Source organism: Nelumbo lutea, chromosome 4 (assembly GCF_056320005.1).
Source record: "Nelumbo lutea isolate HS-2025 chromosome 4, American lotus-T2T, whole genome shotgun sequence".
Lineage (NCBI taxonomy): Eukaryota > Viridiplantae > Streptophyta > Magnoliopsida > Proteales > Nelumbonaceae > Nelumbo > Nelumbo lutea.
The window spans coordinates 68581910-68594207 of NC_142687.1; the positions used below are offsets into that span (position 1 = coordinate 68581910).

At 37.2% G+C, this 12298-nt stretch overlaps 1 protein-coding gene across 2 annotated transcripts in view; it reads left to right on the plus strand.

The window, feature by feature from the left end:
- Positions 1-12298, plus strand: part of LOC148860981 (HAD-superfamily hydrolase, subfamily IG, 5'-nucleotidase) — a 70361-nt gene that overhangs the window by 41863 nt on the left and 16200 nt on the right. For both annotated transcript variants that reach the window (XM_088940897.1, XM_088940898.1), the window contains 3 exons: positions 8398-8503; positions 9968-10131; positions 10696-10830. In XM_088940897.1, coding sequence (XP_088797023.1) covers positions 8398-8503; positions 9968-10131; positions 10696-10830 — 405 coding nt within the window. The remainder of the gene's footprint in view (positions 1-8397; positions 8504-9967; positions 10132-10695; positions 10831-12298) is intronic.

Consider the following 12298-nt stretch of genomic DNA (forward strand, 5'->3'; position numbering starts at 1 on the left):
TAGCTGGCTAGTTGTTACAATCAGTGATTTAAAAGGCGCACCTAGGTGCTCAGGCGAGGTGCATTTTAGGGTAGGCGCCTCGCCCAGGTCCTAGGCCCAGCCCATTCAAAAGGTGCACCAGGCGTGCACCTAGGCGTGCGCCTGGTGCGCCTTGTGCCTTAGCCCAGGTGTGAGCCTTTTGAAAATTTGCCGCTTTTTCCTTTTTTTTGAGTTTGTCTGTTGGGCCGGGGGCTTTGCGCCCGGACCCCCATGCCACACCTCTCGAGGCCAATTCGCTTGTTCACCGAAGCTTCGAGAATCTCCCATTTTGGTAATGTTGTCTATTCATTCATCTTAATAAAATATCTTCTTAAAAGCAATTTAAACTATAAAATTATTATTTTTTGTGTGAAATCTAAGAATTTAAGACCCTAGCAATGGACTTGTTTGGGCTTCCCTCGAGGGGCGTGGCACAAAGGCGGCTCGTAGAATTAAGAATGTAATATGTCACATTAGCTACTTGATGCAATTGAGAAGAAAAAAAAGAGATTGTGGGTTTTATATACTTGAAAATGTTTTATATGTTTGATTTCATTTTTAAATTCTCATTTGAATATGCTTTACATATTACATTTATGTATTTTAATTTTAGGTAATAGTTTTTTTAAAACATTTATTTTAAAATTTAAGTTAATATTTTTATTAATATTATGTTTTATAATTTTTTGATTTTTTAGAATTTTTTGCATTTTTTGATTTTTTTTTCATTTGTTTTGAATTTTTAGTTTTTTTTTTTTTTTTTTTTTTTTTTAAGTTGTGCGCCTTACCTCAAAAAGGCGCGCGCCCCGCCTTGCGCCTTGCACCTTTTTTGCACCTTGCGCTTTTAAAACATTGGTTACAATATATCATAACTATTGGCTTCTCACAGTTAATACCCAAGTCTCTCAAAAGTGATCTAAGCCATAATAATTTTGAAACTCTATGTTCCATTGCTCTATACACTGCCTCAGCTGAAGATTTGGATACTATAGACTACTTCTTTCTCCTCCATGAGATAATGTTCCCTGCCACCAAAGCACACAATCCTGAGGTGGACTTCCTATCATCAATACATTTGGCCTAGTCAGCATCAGTGTATGCTTCCAACTCCATATGACCATGTTTAGCAAACAAATTACTTTTTCCTTGGAGTACCTTTCAAGTAACACAAAACCCTCTTTATAGCTGCTAAATGTGTATCTCTATGTGAATGCATAAACTGACTAATGACACACACTACATACGAAATATCTGGCTGAGTCATGCAAAGATATAACAACTTTCCAAGCAGTCTTTGGAACACTCCCTTATCAGACAATTGTTCACCATCAGTAGTAGAAATCTTGTGATTTAAGTCTATTGGGGTGGAGGCCAGTTTAGTACTAAGTTTGCCAATCTTTGTAAGTAGATAAAAAACATACTTGCGTTGGGAAATGAGGATACCATCCTTAGATTTAGCAACTTCAATTCCCAACAAATATCTGAGATCCCCCAAGTCTTCGATCTCAAACTCATTATCAGTAACCACGTTGTCAACATAAACAATCAAAAAAGTCACTAAGGACTTGCTCCTCTTAACAAATAAAGTATGATCAGGCTGAGTCTCTGTGTCCAAAAGAAAAAAGGACAGCCCAGAATCTCTCAAACCAAGCTCTAGGAGATTGTTTGAGACCATAAGGGGATTTCTTTAATTTATATGCCTTGATTTGTATTTCCTTCCCATACACCCTTGGAGGTAAAGACATAGACCTCTTCATGTAGGTCTCCATTCAAATTGGTGAAGTGGCCAATCAAAAGTAGCAGTTAGAGATAACAGGACTCGAACTAAAGTCATTTTAGCCACAGGAGCAAAAGTCTCCAAGCTATCAATAACATACATCTGAATATAGCCTTTAACAACCAACTGAGCCTTAAACTTCTCAATAGTACTATAAGAATGACACTTGATAGTGAACACCCATTTACAACCAACTAGTTCCTTCCCCTTAGGCAAGTCCACAATATCCCGAGTATGGTTCTTATGTAAAGCATTTAGCTCAGTCATCATAGCATCTCTCCATTTTGGTCTAGATAAGGCTTCTAGTACGGATCTGGGAATCACATGTGTAGAAACAGAGGTAAGAAAGGAATAATAGGTTGGGGAAAGAAGGTTATAGGATAGGTGTTTGGAGATGCAACGGGTTGTACACTTCCATTAGCCCTTCCGAAGGGCAATAGGAAGATCAAGGTTTGGGAAGGTATCAAAAGGGTTAGAGGACATGTGACCTCAATAGTGATGGGAGGTGCAAGAAGCTTTGTTGAAGGAGTGGAAACAAATTTCTCATACCTGAGTCTTTGTCTTTGGTACCACCTTTGGACAATTGGATGTGAAGAAAATGTGGGAGGATGAGCTGGAGGAGGGGGAGCATGAACATGTGAAGTAGACACTATGGGAGGGGTACAATAAAAGTAGATGACTCAACAAAAGACTTAATAGGAACTTGAAGAGGAACAACCGAGGACATAGCAAACAACTCCTCAGAATGCTCCCTCAAGGAGAAGTTCCAAAGAAAGGAATAGACTTAGCAATTGTGACATCCCTAAAAACAAGGTGGGTGCCATGTATTGGACCAAAACAACAATATCCCTTCTGTGTGGAGGCATATCCTAGGAAGACACACTTGTGTGCTTTGGGCTCATATTTGTGTCTTAGATGGCTATGAACATGCACATAACAGGTGCACCCAAAAACTTAGAGAGGAAGAGAGAAGAGATCTTCATCCGGAAAAAGAAGGCTAAAGGGGGTTTTGAAACCCAGAACTTGGGAAGGCAAACGATTAACCAAGTATGTAGCAGTAACAACATCCCCTTAAAACTTAATAGGAACATGAAATGCAAAGAGGAGGCTTTTAGCAACCTCAACCACATGGCGGTTCTTCCTTTCCTCCACTCCATTCTGTTGTGGAGTGTAGGAACAAGAACTCTGATGAATAACCCCAAAGGCATCAAAATAGATGAAGGTTCTTCTCAAAATATTCTTTGGTGTTATCAGTTCGGAATATTTTGATCCGAGTGTTAAACTGGGTAAAAATAAGTTCATGAAATTTTTGCACAATAATTGGTACTTAGTCCTGGGATCTCACAAGGTAAAATCCATGTATAGCGAGAAAAATCATCAATAAAAAGGATAAAATACTTGTAACCCCATATAGCAGATAAATGTTTTTTTTAATCAGTAAATATGTATTTTATTAAAATTCAGATTGTAAGTAGTTTATACAACTTGATGATGGGACTGTTTATCCCCTTTAATCACTCTGTTCACCCCTCATTACAGTGTAGCCCAAAATAATTGTTGTCTTAACGCCCCTTGTTTTGCTAATCCATCAGCTAGCACATTTGCATTTCTTCGGACCCATTCAAATTCAACCTCAACCTCCTTTGCAATCTTCTCCACTTCCCTAATCACATGTTTAAACATCCATGGGGTGTGGCTGCTATTTGTTGCCCATGACATGCCTGCGCCCTAGTTGTTTGTCTAGATTTACCCCTTGTAGTAATGCCAATAGTTCAACCTTTAGCGAGTTTCCGTTGCCAATTGGTCCTGAGAACATACCCAATATCCTCCTGTCAGAATTTCTTAATACTCCTATTCCTGAGATGTCTGGATTTCCATATGACCACCCATCAAAGTTCAGCTTTACTTTATTGCCTTCAGGTGGTTTCCACTCCAGCCTTACTTTATCTCTTACTCTCGAAGGTTGTGCTACTTCGGACCATGATCTCATATAGCAGATAAATGTTATGGCCCCCATACATTAGAGTGCACAATATGGAAAGGAGAAATTGATCTTTTGTTCTTTTATTATTCACTTAATAGGACTATCTACAATGTTTTGCAAGTTCACATGACTCACAATGAAGACTAGACAAAGATATTCCCTTAAACATATCGGGAAACAAATGTCTCAAAGTAGAAAAAAGTAAATGAGCAAAAACACAAATGACATAACATGAATCCGTCAATTGACTCTGATAAAACAGACTCTAAAGCTACTTCATTAGGTGGTTCAAGACTTCTATCAGGTGTATCTAGCAAGTATATTCCATTCGCCTCATGGTTAATTCCAATCATCCTCTGAGATTTCAGGTTTTGGAAAATACAATGAGTAGGAAAGAAAGTTATGCTACAGTTCATTGATTTAGTCATGATACTAACAGATAATAGGTTGGTATTAAACTTAGGGACATGAAGAACAAATGATAAAACAAGGGTATTAGAGGCTTTAGTATCTCTTTTGCTAGAGATGGGAGCAAGAGGCCCAATATAACAGGGGATATCTGATGCATATTTGCTACACTAGCAAGTGCACTAGCCGCACAAGTAATAGAGTGATGAATAGAGTGTCGTTTCCCACGAGGACTTATGTAGCAACTACTTGTAGTATATCAACCTACTCTTATCTGATTAGCCGAATTGTAAATCTAATGGAAAACTGAAATCCTAACTAGAAAACTACCTCTAACATGTTGGATCAAACACCTTGCAAGCAAATTGAGAAGACAAGCTAACTATGCACATAATTGATTCAGCAATTAGATCTCTAGGTCATTCGATTAGATTAGGATTCAGCCTTGGTTTGGTGAAATCCCAAGGCAATGAACAACATCTCTCAAGCGTATGTTCATTCTATGCATGAGTGATGATTCTTCTATCTCTAGCAAGAATCTAATCTCCATGTATGCATTAAGATCTAGAAATTCTAGGGCATCATATCAGATTGAATGATCACCAACCGAATTGTGCAGGTTATCTCTAACCTTGCACTTAATTCGGTTCTTGATTAGCAGATCCGAATTTCTAGACTCTTTCTCAAGCAATCTAAAAACTCCAAGAAAGAAGAACAGTTCGACCAAACAGAATTGAGATTGCCTAAATTCTTTCTCAAGCAATTTAGACATTACAATGATTAAGTTCAATTCGGCTAGCAGTTCTAACAATTAAATTTCTAATCAAGAAACATCAAAATTGAATCTAATCCATTTGAATAACCCTTGAGAACTAATTACAGATCTGAATTTACATGAAACATCATTCAATTACAGCAAGAAAGATTGAATTAATGGAGAAAATAAACATGAAAGCCCTAGTTGAATTCGATTACCACTTGTGCAGAAATCAAGGAAGAAGACAACCTAGATTGATCTCTTCTAATGGCTTCTTCTTCAAATTCAGAATCAGCTTCTTCTTCTCTTGAATATTCTTGAATCTTCTCCTTTCTTCTCCTCTCTTGCGCCTATCTTTCTCTTCTCCCCAAAAGGTTTTTGACCCCTTTTCCCCTCTTCCTCTTCTCCTTTTATAGCTTTCTCTTCAGCTCTTTTCTCTCATCTAAAAAGTTCTCTCATCTTGAAAGTCCTTCAGCTTCTCTTGATCCTTCTCGAAGTTGCTGCCCCTAGCTTCTTTTGGGCTGCTCTTGAGCTGCAAATGGGCCTCCTCCTTGCTGGGCCAAATAGACTCCCTTGGAAGGCTGCGGCTGGGCTCTCTCTTTCGGCTCTCCCAAAGAGTTCTGTATGGGCTTTAAGGGCCGAATAGCCCTCCTTTGACCTTTCAGCTGGGCCTTGCTCCCAGCTGGCTGTATCACCTTCAATTTGGCCTCCTTTAGCATGGTTTTATGCTCTTTTTCCCTAAACTTGTCCCCTTTGACAATTTCCTGAAATCAAGCTCAATTGGGCTAAGAATTCACACGAATCAGAATCAAAACGATGCATAAACACCAGAATTTATATGTAAATTGTGCACACATCAATATCTTCTCTCTACTAGAGAGGAGTTGATACGAATTAAAGAGGTTAGATATGCTGGTCATATGATTTGATGCACCGGAATCAATAATCCAAGGGATTTTATAATTACCTAAATAGTAGCATGACTTTTAGAAACACGAGTACCCGAGTGGGAAAATGTGGATGAAGAGGTGTTGCCTGAAGAGTTGGATGCTGCAACAGTTGTCTCCAAATGATTAATTAACCTCTTGTACCTTTCAAAATTTGCCTTTACTACTGTCATCTGCTTCTAGTTGATTTCTCTTCAGTTAACCTATTTCCTCCTTCAGGTACTATAACAACATTTGCATTCTTAGGCTTCCCTATCTGACCATTCTTCTTAAGATTATTGTTATTGTTGTTTCGAAACCTTTCTGAGAGAAGATTTTGATAAAGTTTTCAACAAGTATCCTTAGTATATTTCGGTTTCTTGCAGTATTCACATATCACTTCTTTCTTCTTATTCTACCCTTTTGGATTTATCCCAACATGTGCAAAATGCTCTAAAGGTGGTCCTTATAATTGTACTTGCCACCTACTTTCTTCACTACTCACCATTGGATATGTTTGAGCAAGAGTGACTTCATCTTTGGCCAGAATATTCTACCTAGTAATGTCAAACTCAGGGGTAAGTCCTGTAAGAAACTCAAACATTTTGTTTCTTTCTACCAGTTTCCTTAATGTCTTTACATCCTTGGTGCTCTCCCACACAACTGTCTCCATAATATCAATCTCCTACCACAGTGACTTTAACATGGAGTAATAAACTTTCACACTCTTCAAGTTTCTTCTTATTGCTTGTGAGATACCCCGATTTACCTCTATTGCAAACATAAATCTGTATAGATTGTGCCTAGGCTCGGTAATTTGTTCCATCCAATTTAATTGTAGTCACACCAATCGAAAAGGAATCTACTGTACCAACCCTCGGATATTGGAATTTGTTTTATCTCACTTCCAGATTACTCCATTAATAAAAAAAAATCAAGAAAAATAAGTTTTTCAGTGTTTATGGACCTAACTGAGGTTAGTCCCATACCCAAAGGTTCAAAAACTAGGGTTTCACTGTACCCAACTGCTTGGGAGAAATGGAGAAGCAGACACTCCTACTAGAGCTCTTCAAACTCCTTCCAACCTCAACCGCCCACTTTTGGAGATCAAAAGGAACCCCCAAGTCTTGAGCGCGACACCCAATCCTTCTCTTTAACTTGTAACTAGAAATCTTTAGTTGGTTAGGGTTTTGGGCAAAAAACAGCAGCTTCACTTCTTGGCAATCTACAACTAGATTTTGACTCTCCAAACCCTTTACCAACTAGGCAAAAAGTCATCTGATTAATCAGAAACTTATCTCTCCATACACTTCTAATCGAAGGGTGTATGGGAAAAGGAAGAAGAAACAAAAAAGGAAGGACTGCTCCAATACCAAGATGTGATTCTGTCCTCTAAATCTGATATTAATTTCTGATTACAGCAACAAAAAAGGAAGAAAGAAAAGAGGAACACGGCAGAAAAGAAGAAGAGAAAGGAGGAGAGGATTCAATGATCTTTTCTTCCTTCTCACTAATCTTTCATTTATCTAACTTAATTAGGATTAATTACAAGTCTGCCCTTAAGTGGGCAAACCCTTTACCAACTAGGCAAAAAGTCATCTGATTAATCAGAAACTTATCTCTCCATACACTTCTAATCGAAGGGTGTATGGGAAAAGGAAGAAGAAACAAAAAAGGAAGGACTGCTCCAATACCAAGATGTGATTCTGTCCTCTAAATCTGATATTAATTTCTGATTACAGCAACAAAAAAGGAAGAAAGAAAAGAGGAACACGGCAGAAAAGAAGAAGAGAAAGGAGGAGAGGATTCAATGATCTTTTCTTCCTTCTCACTAATCTTTCATTTATCTAACTTAATTAGGATTAATTACAAGTCTGCCCTTAAGTGGGCAGCCAGCTCATCAATAACCTAAAAGAAATTAAAAAGAAGTTAACAGGCCCATAAAGAAAAGGCCCATTAGGCATTAACATATAGCAAATAAAAATAACACTACTTAACAAAAACAAGCACTAGGGCCCATTCGGCCCAGTCTCTCTACACAAGATAATGAAGATATTTGTGAAATTGCTTGAGAAAGACCTTTTAGTCACTGTTTTAAAAGTCAAAAGGACAACTATAGCGCAAGGGGTTCCTAGAGTCTGAAGCACAAGGAGCAGGGTGAGGTGTATGCTTCAATGAAGTGAGGTGACACCTTTTGCAAAAGAAACGTAAAAAACTTAATATACAAGAATATGTTAGTCTAAATTCTGGAAGAAATAAACATTTCAAACATCCTATTGTTTATTTGATTGGTTAGAGTATCATGTTATTATCACAAAGGTTGTAGTCTTGCATGTTCAGGCCCTACATAGGCTAAACTGTTTAAATAATAAGCATCTTATGTAGAACCTAAAAATATTAGTAAATTACGTATTCAACATCAAATTGAGGCAAGGCATATCCCACAAATTGAGCTTCACCTGTGATCCTAAATGTGCCTTGGGGTGCCTTTTATCATACTTCTTTTAATCTATTTGTTTTTATGTAGGTCATAGTCTCAGCAAGGAAGCCAGAGTTCTTCCAAATGTCACACCCAATGTATGAGGTTGTCACTAGTGAAGGTTTAATGCGCCCATGCTTCAAGGCCCGCCCTGGTGATTTCTGGTTTATTTTGTCATGCATACTTTTTTTACATTTCCCCTGAACTTCTGATATAATGTCATACTCTCATATCAATACAATACCTTACCATTTCAAAAAGAAGAAATCAGGAAACAATACAACCACTATGACCCTCTTTCCTTCAAGTTGAACGAAGATCGGGGATAACAGATAATTGTTCGTACATATCCCTTCACTGAAAAATAAAACAAAACAATAGGAAGTGCTGAATACCTTCTCTAGCTACGTTGTCCTTTGTTGGTTGTCTTGGTACCCACGTGAATGAGCAGTTCATCCCAGTTGCTAAAGATTTGGCTTCCCTTATTGGGTGTCTGAAGATCCAGTGGACTTGAGCTAAAGAATGCATCCAGTTGATGACTATTCTGTTCTACTTGGGAAGGGGAAGGAATACAAAAACATTTTTGAGAAGGAAAGAAGCAGGCAGAGATGAAGGAATGTGTAACAACTAGGTTGACATATTGGGTTAGAACAATGGACATTTTTTCACAATTTTCCTTTGATGATATATGGAGGAACTGGGGCTAGGTGGAAAAAAGCTCTTCAAAAAATAAATTGTCATCTTCTTTTTGGTCACCTCCTATGGAGAATTCATCAAACTAAATTTTGATCGAAGCAACCATGGCAATCCGGGTCTCTCTAGAGTAGGGGGTGTATTTAGAGATAAAGAGGATCATCTTTGTTCTTAGGACCACTTGGTGTGGGGAACTCTATTAGGGCTGAATTACTTGCTGTAATTCAAGGGGTGCTGACAGTAAAGGACTTGAACATAGACAAGTTGATTGTTGAAGGGGATTCCAAGGTGGTGATAGGATGGTTAAAAAAAGATCGGCTAATGGAATGGCTGATAGCTAAGCAAGGGGTTAATAGGGTCATTTAAATTGGTCTCAGTTGTAATCTTTTTTTTTTTTTATGATGTTATTTATGTGTGAGGTTTCTTCGATGTTTGTACTGCTTGCATATATTGATGTTTGTTCAATAAAATTTAAAGTTGCTTATCAAAAAAATCCCCTTCTACTTGAATTTCCTTCCATACTTGACTTGTGATAAAGTGATCCCTGCACCAAGGCTGTAATTTCTGCTCTAATAAACTGCCCTGCACTTATTGAGCTTGATTTCTTTCTGAGTTCCTTCTGTCACTTGTTATTTCTTTATGTTCTCTCCTCTCAATGCTATTGATCCTTTGATTCCTTTCTAATGATGCTTGGTTCAACATGCATCCAGCATATATGAAATATGACTATCCCTGTTTGAACTTCATCGATAAGTTCCATGATGTTGAATGTGCATATCTTCAGCTGAATCTGGAGAAGTTTTGACTAGGGCCTGCAATTTTCCTTAGAAGGATGAGAGTCATGATGGTTTTTATGATGAGATATACTGTTTATTGGCTAAGAAAATGTTTTAACTATTTTCATTTCTCATTATTTTCTCTACAGGGGCCTTGTATTCTGGGGGAAGTGCTCAGATGGTTGAGAGTTCCCTCAATATTCATGGAGATGAAATATTATATGTTGGTGACCATATTTATACAGACGTGAGTCAATCAAAGGTCCATCTACGATGGCGAACTGCACTGATTTGCCGGGAACTGGAAAAAGAGGTTAGACCATATATTTCCTTTTGTCTGATGATCTATGAGTCACATGTTTTACATGTGCTATGTCCTTTGGATTAATAAAGCAGGTCCTATCATTTTTTTTTCTATGAATAAAGAAGATTTTATTACTTTGAAAGATAATGGAGAACTTTGAACACATACAACAGCCCATGGAGAAGTGCGAGCTACAGTTCCTATCATTTAGCTTGCTTGAAACTACAAGTATGATAAATTTTATTCCTTGTTGAAATTCAACTATTACCATCACCAAGAAGCAAAATATTTTTAAAAGACATTCTTTTGAAAATATTGTTACAAATAGGTCATGCATGTCCTAGTGTAATTGTAATGTCAAAGAATTTAATACATAGGAGGTGCTTTTGTCTAATTGTCTCTTAAAAATACTTACTGTTTGATAAGTATCCCCCTTGTCAATAGGATATCCTCAAATCATTTTCCTCATTTTTGTTTCCTTCTCTTTTTCTTCATTGATTATTTTGACATCTCAAGTCTATTGGTTCTAATTGACTGCTTTGCTTCTTGTGCTGTTGAAACTTAAAATTTCAGTACCATGCTATGATTCATAGTCGGGATCATCGAGTAGCACTTATTGAGCTTATAAATCAAAAGGAGGTTGTAGGGGATCTTTTTAATCAGCTTCGCCTTGCTTCACAACGCCGGACAAAAGGACGCCCTGCTCAGGTGATAATAAGTTATTTTATGTTATTTTCTCATTGTTCTAATGCTTATCTTTTTCTATTTTTCCTTTCATTTAGAAATATTCCATTATTTCATTGTTCTGTTAGTTTATAAATTATCTCAAATACTTAAAAGAGATGGTATATATAGGGGTGATTGCTTGGTGTAATGGTAAAATCTTGGGCTGACAAGTGTGAGTGTGGATTTGACTATGAGAATAGCCATTTTTGTGCAAAAAAATGCCCAAGGTTAGGACCGTATCTACCCCCCCCCCGAATAGTAGGACCAAGAACCAACATTGGGTAATGGCCTTTTTACTTAAAGAGATGGTATGTTTACAATGCAACTATTACAAGGAATAAATGGCATTTCAGAAATTAAAATGTATTTAGGATCTTTCTTGTAATATCATCCCTATTATGGCCTGTTTTGTAATTTAGGTCTTTCTTCTCGTAATATGAAAAAGCATCTTTCTTGTTGGATATAGTTAATCAATGTGTTGAAGCCCTAACTATGTTCTCTTCTTCCTCGTTCTTTTCTTTATTTCTTCTTGTTTTTGATCGAAAGAATAGAAAGTATGTATAAAAATATTTTGTAGAAAGATAGGGGCCATACAAAGGAAGCATTAAGGATAATGCATTGGGTGAAAACTATTAACAGAAGAAGAGAGGAGAAATAAGGAAGAAGAGAAGGGAGAGAGAGGAGAGAAGGGAGAAGAGAAGATAAAGGTTTTGGAGTCAACTAACTGACTGGCAGCGCTAGCTTATATTATTATATATAGGGCGACCATAATTAAAAGGGAAAAGACCCTTATGCCCCTACTTAGGTTAAAGTTCATAAACAATGATAAAAAACTACTTTAACCAGACCAAACAGACCATAACTTAGCAGAATACAAACATAAAAAATAAACATTCTATTGGAATGTTAGCTTTATTTATTATGTTTGTATTCTGCTGAGTTAGTGTCCGTTTGGACAAATTAAAGCAGTTTTTTCTTTGTTTTTTATGCTGTAACTTAAGTAGGGCAACCATAATTAAAAGGGAAAAGACCCTTATGCCCCTACTTAAGTTAGAGTACATAAACAATGATAAAAAACTATAACCAAACCAAACAGACCATACCTCAGCAGAATACAAACATAAAAAATAAAGTAAACATTTTGTTGGAATGTTAGCTTTATTTATTATGTTTGTATTCTACTGAGTTAGGATTCGTTTGGACAAATTAAAGCAGTTTTTTCTTTGTTTTTTATGCTGTAACTTAGATACCTCAAGAAGTTCCCAAGAGCTGGTTTGCTTTTCAAGAAACATGGGCATTTGAAAGTGGAGTTGTATACAGATGCTGATTGGGCAGGGGCAATCGATGACAAAAAATCTACCAGTGGGTACTATACCTTTGTGGGAGGAAACTTAGTCACTTGGAGAAGTAAGAAGCAAAGTGTAGTGGCTAGATCTAGTGCTGAGGCAGA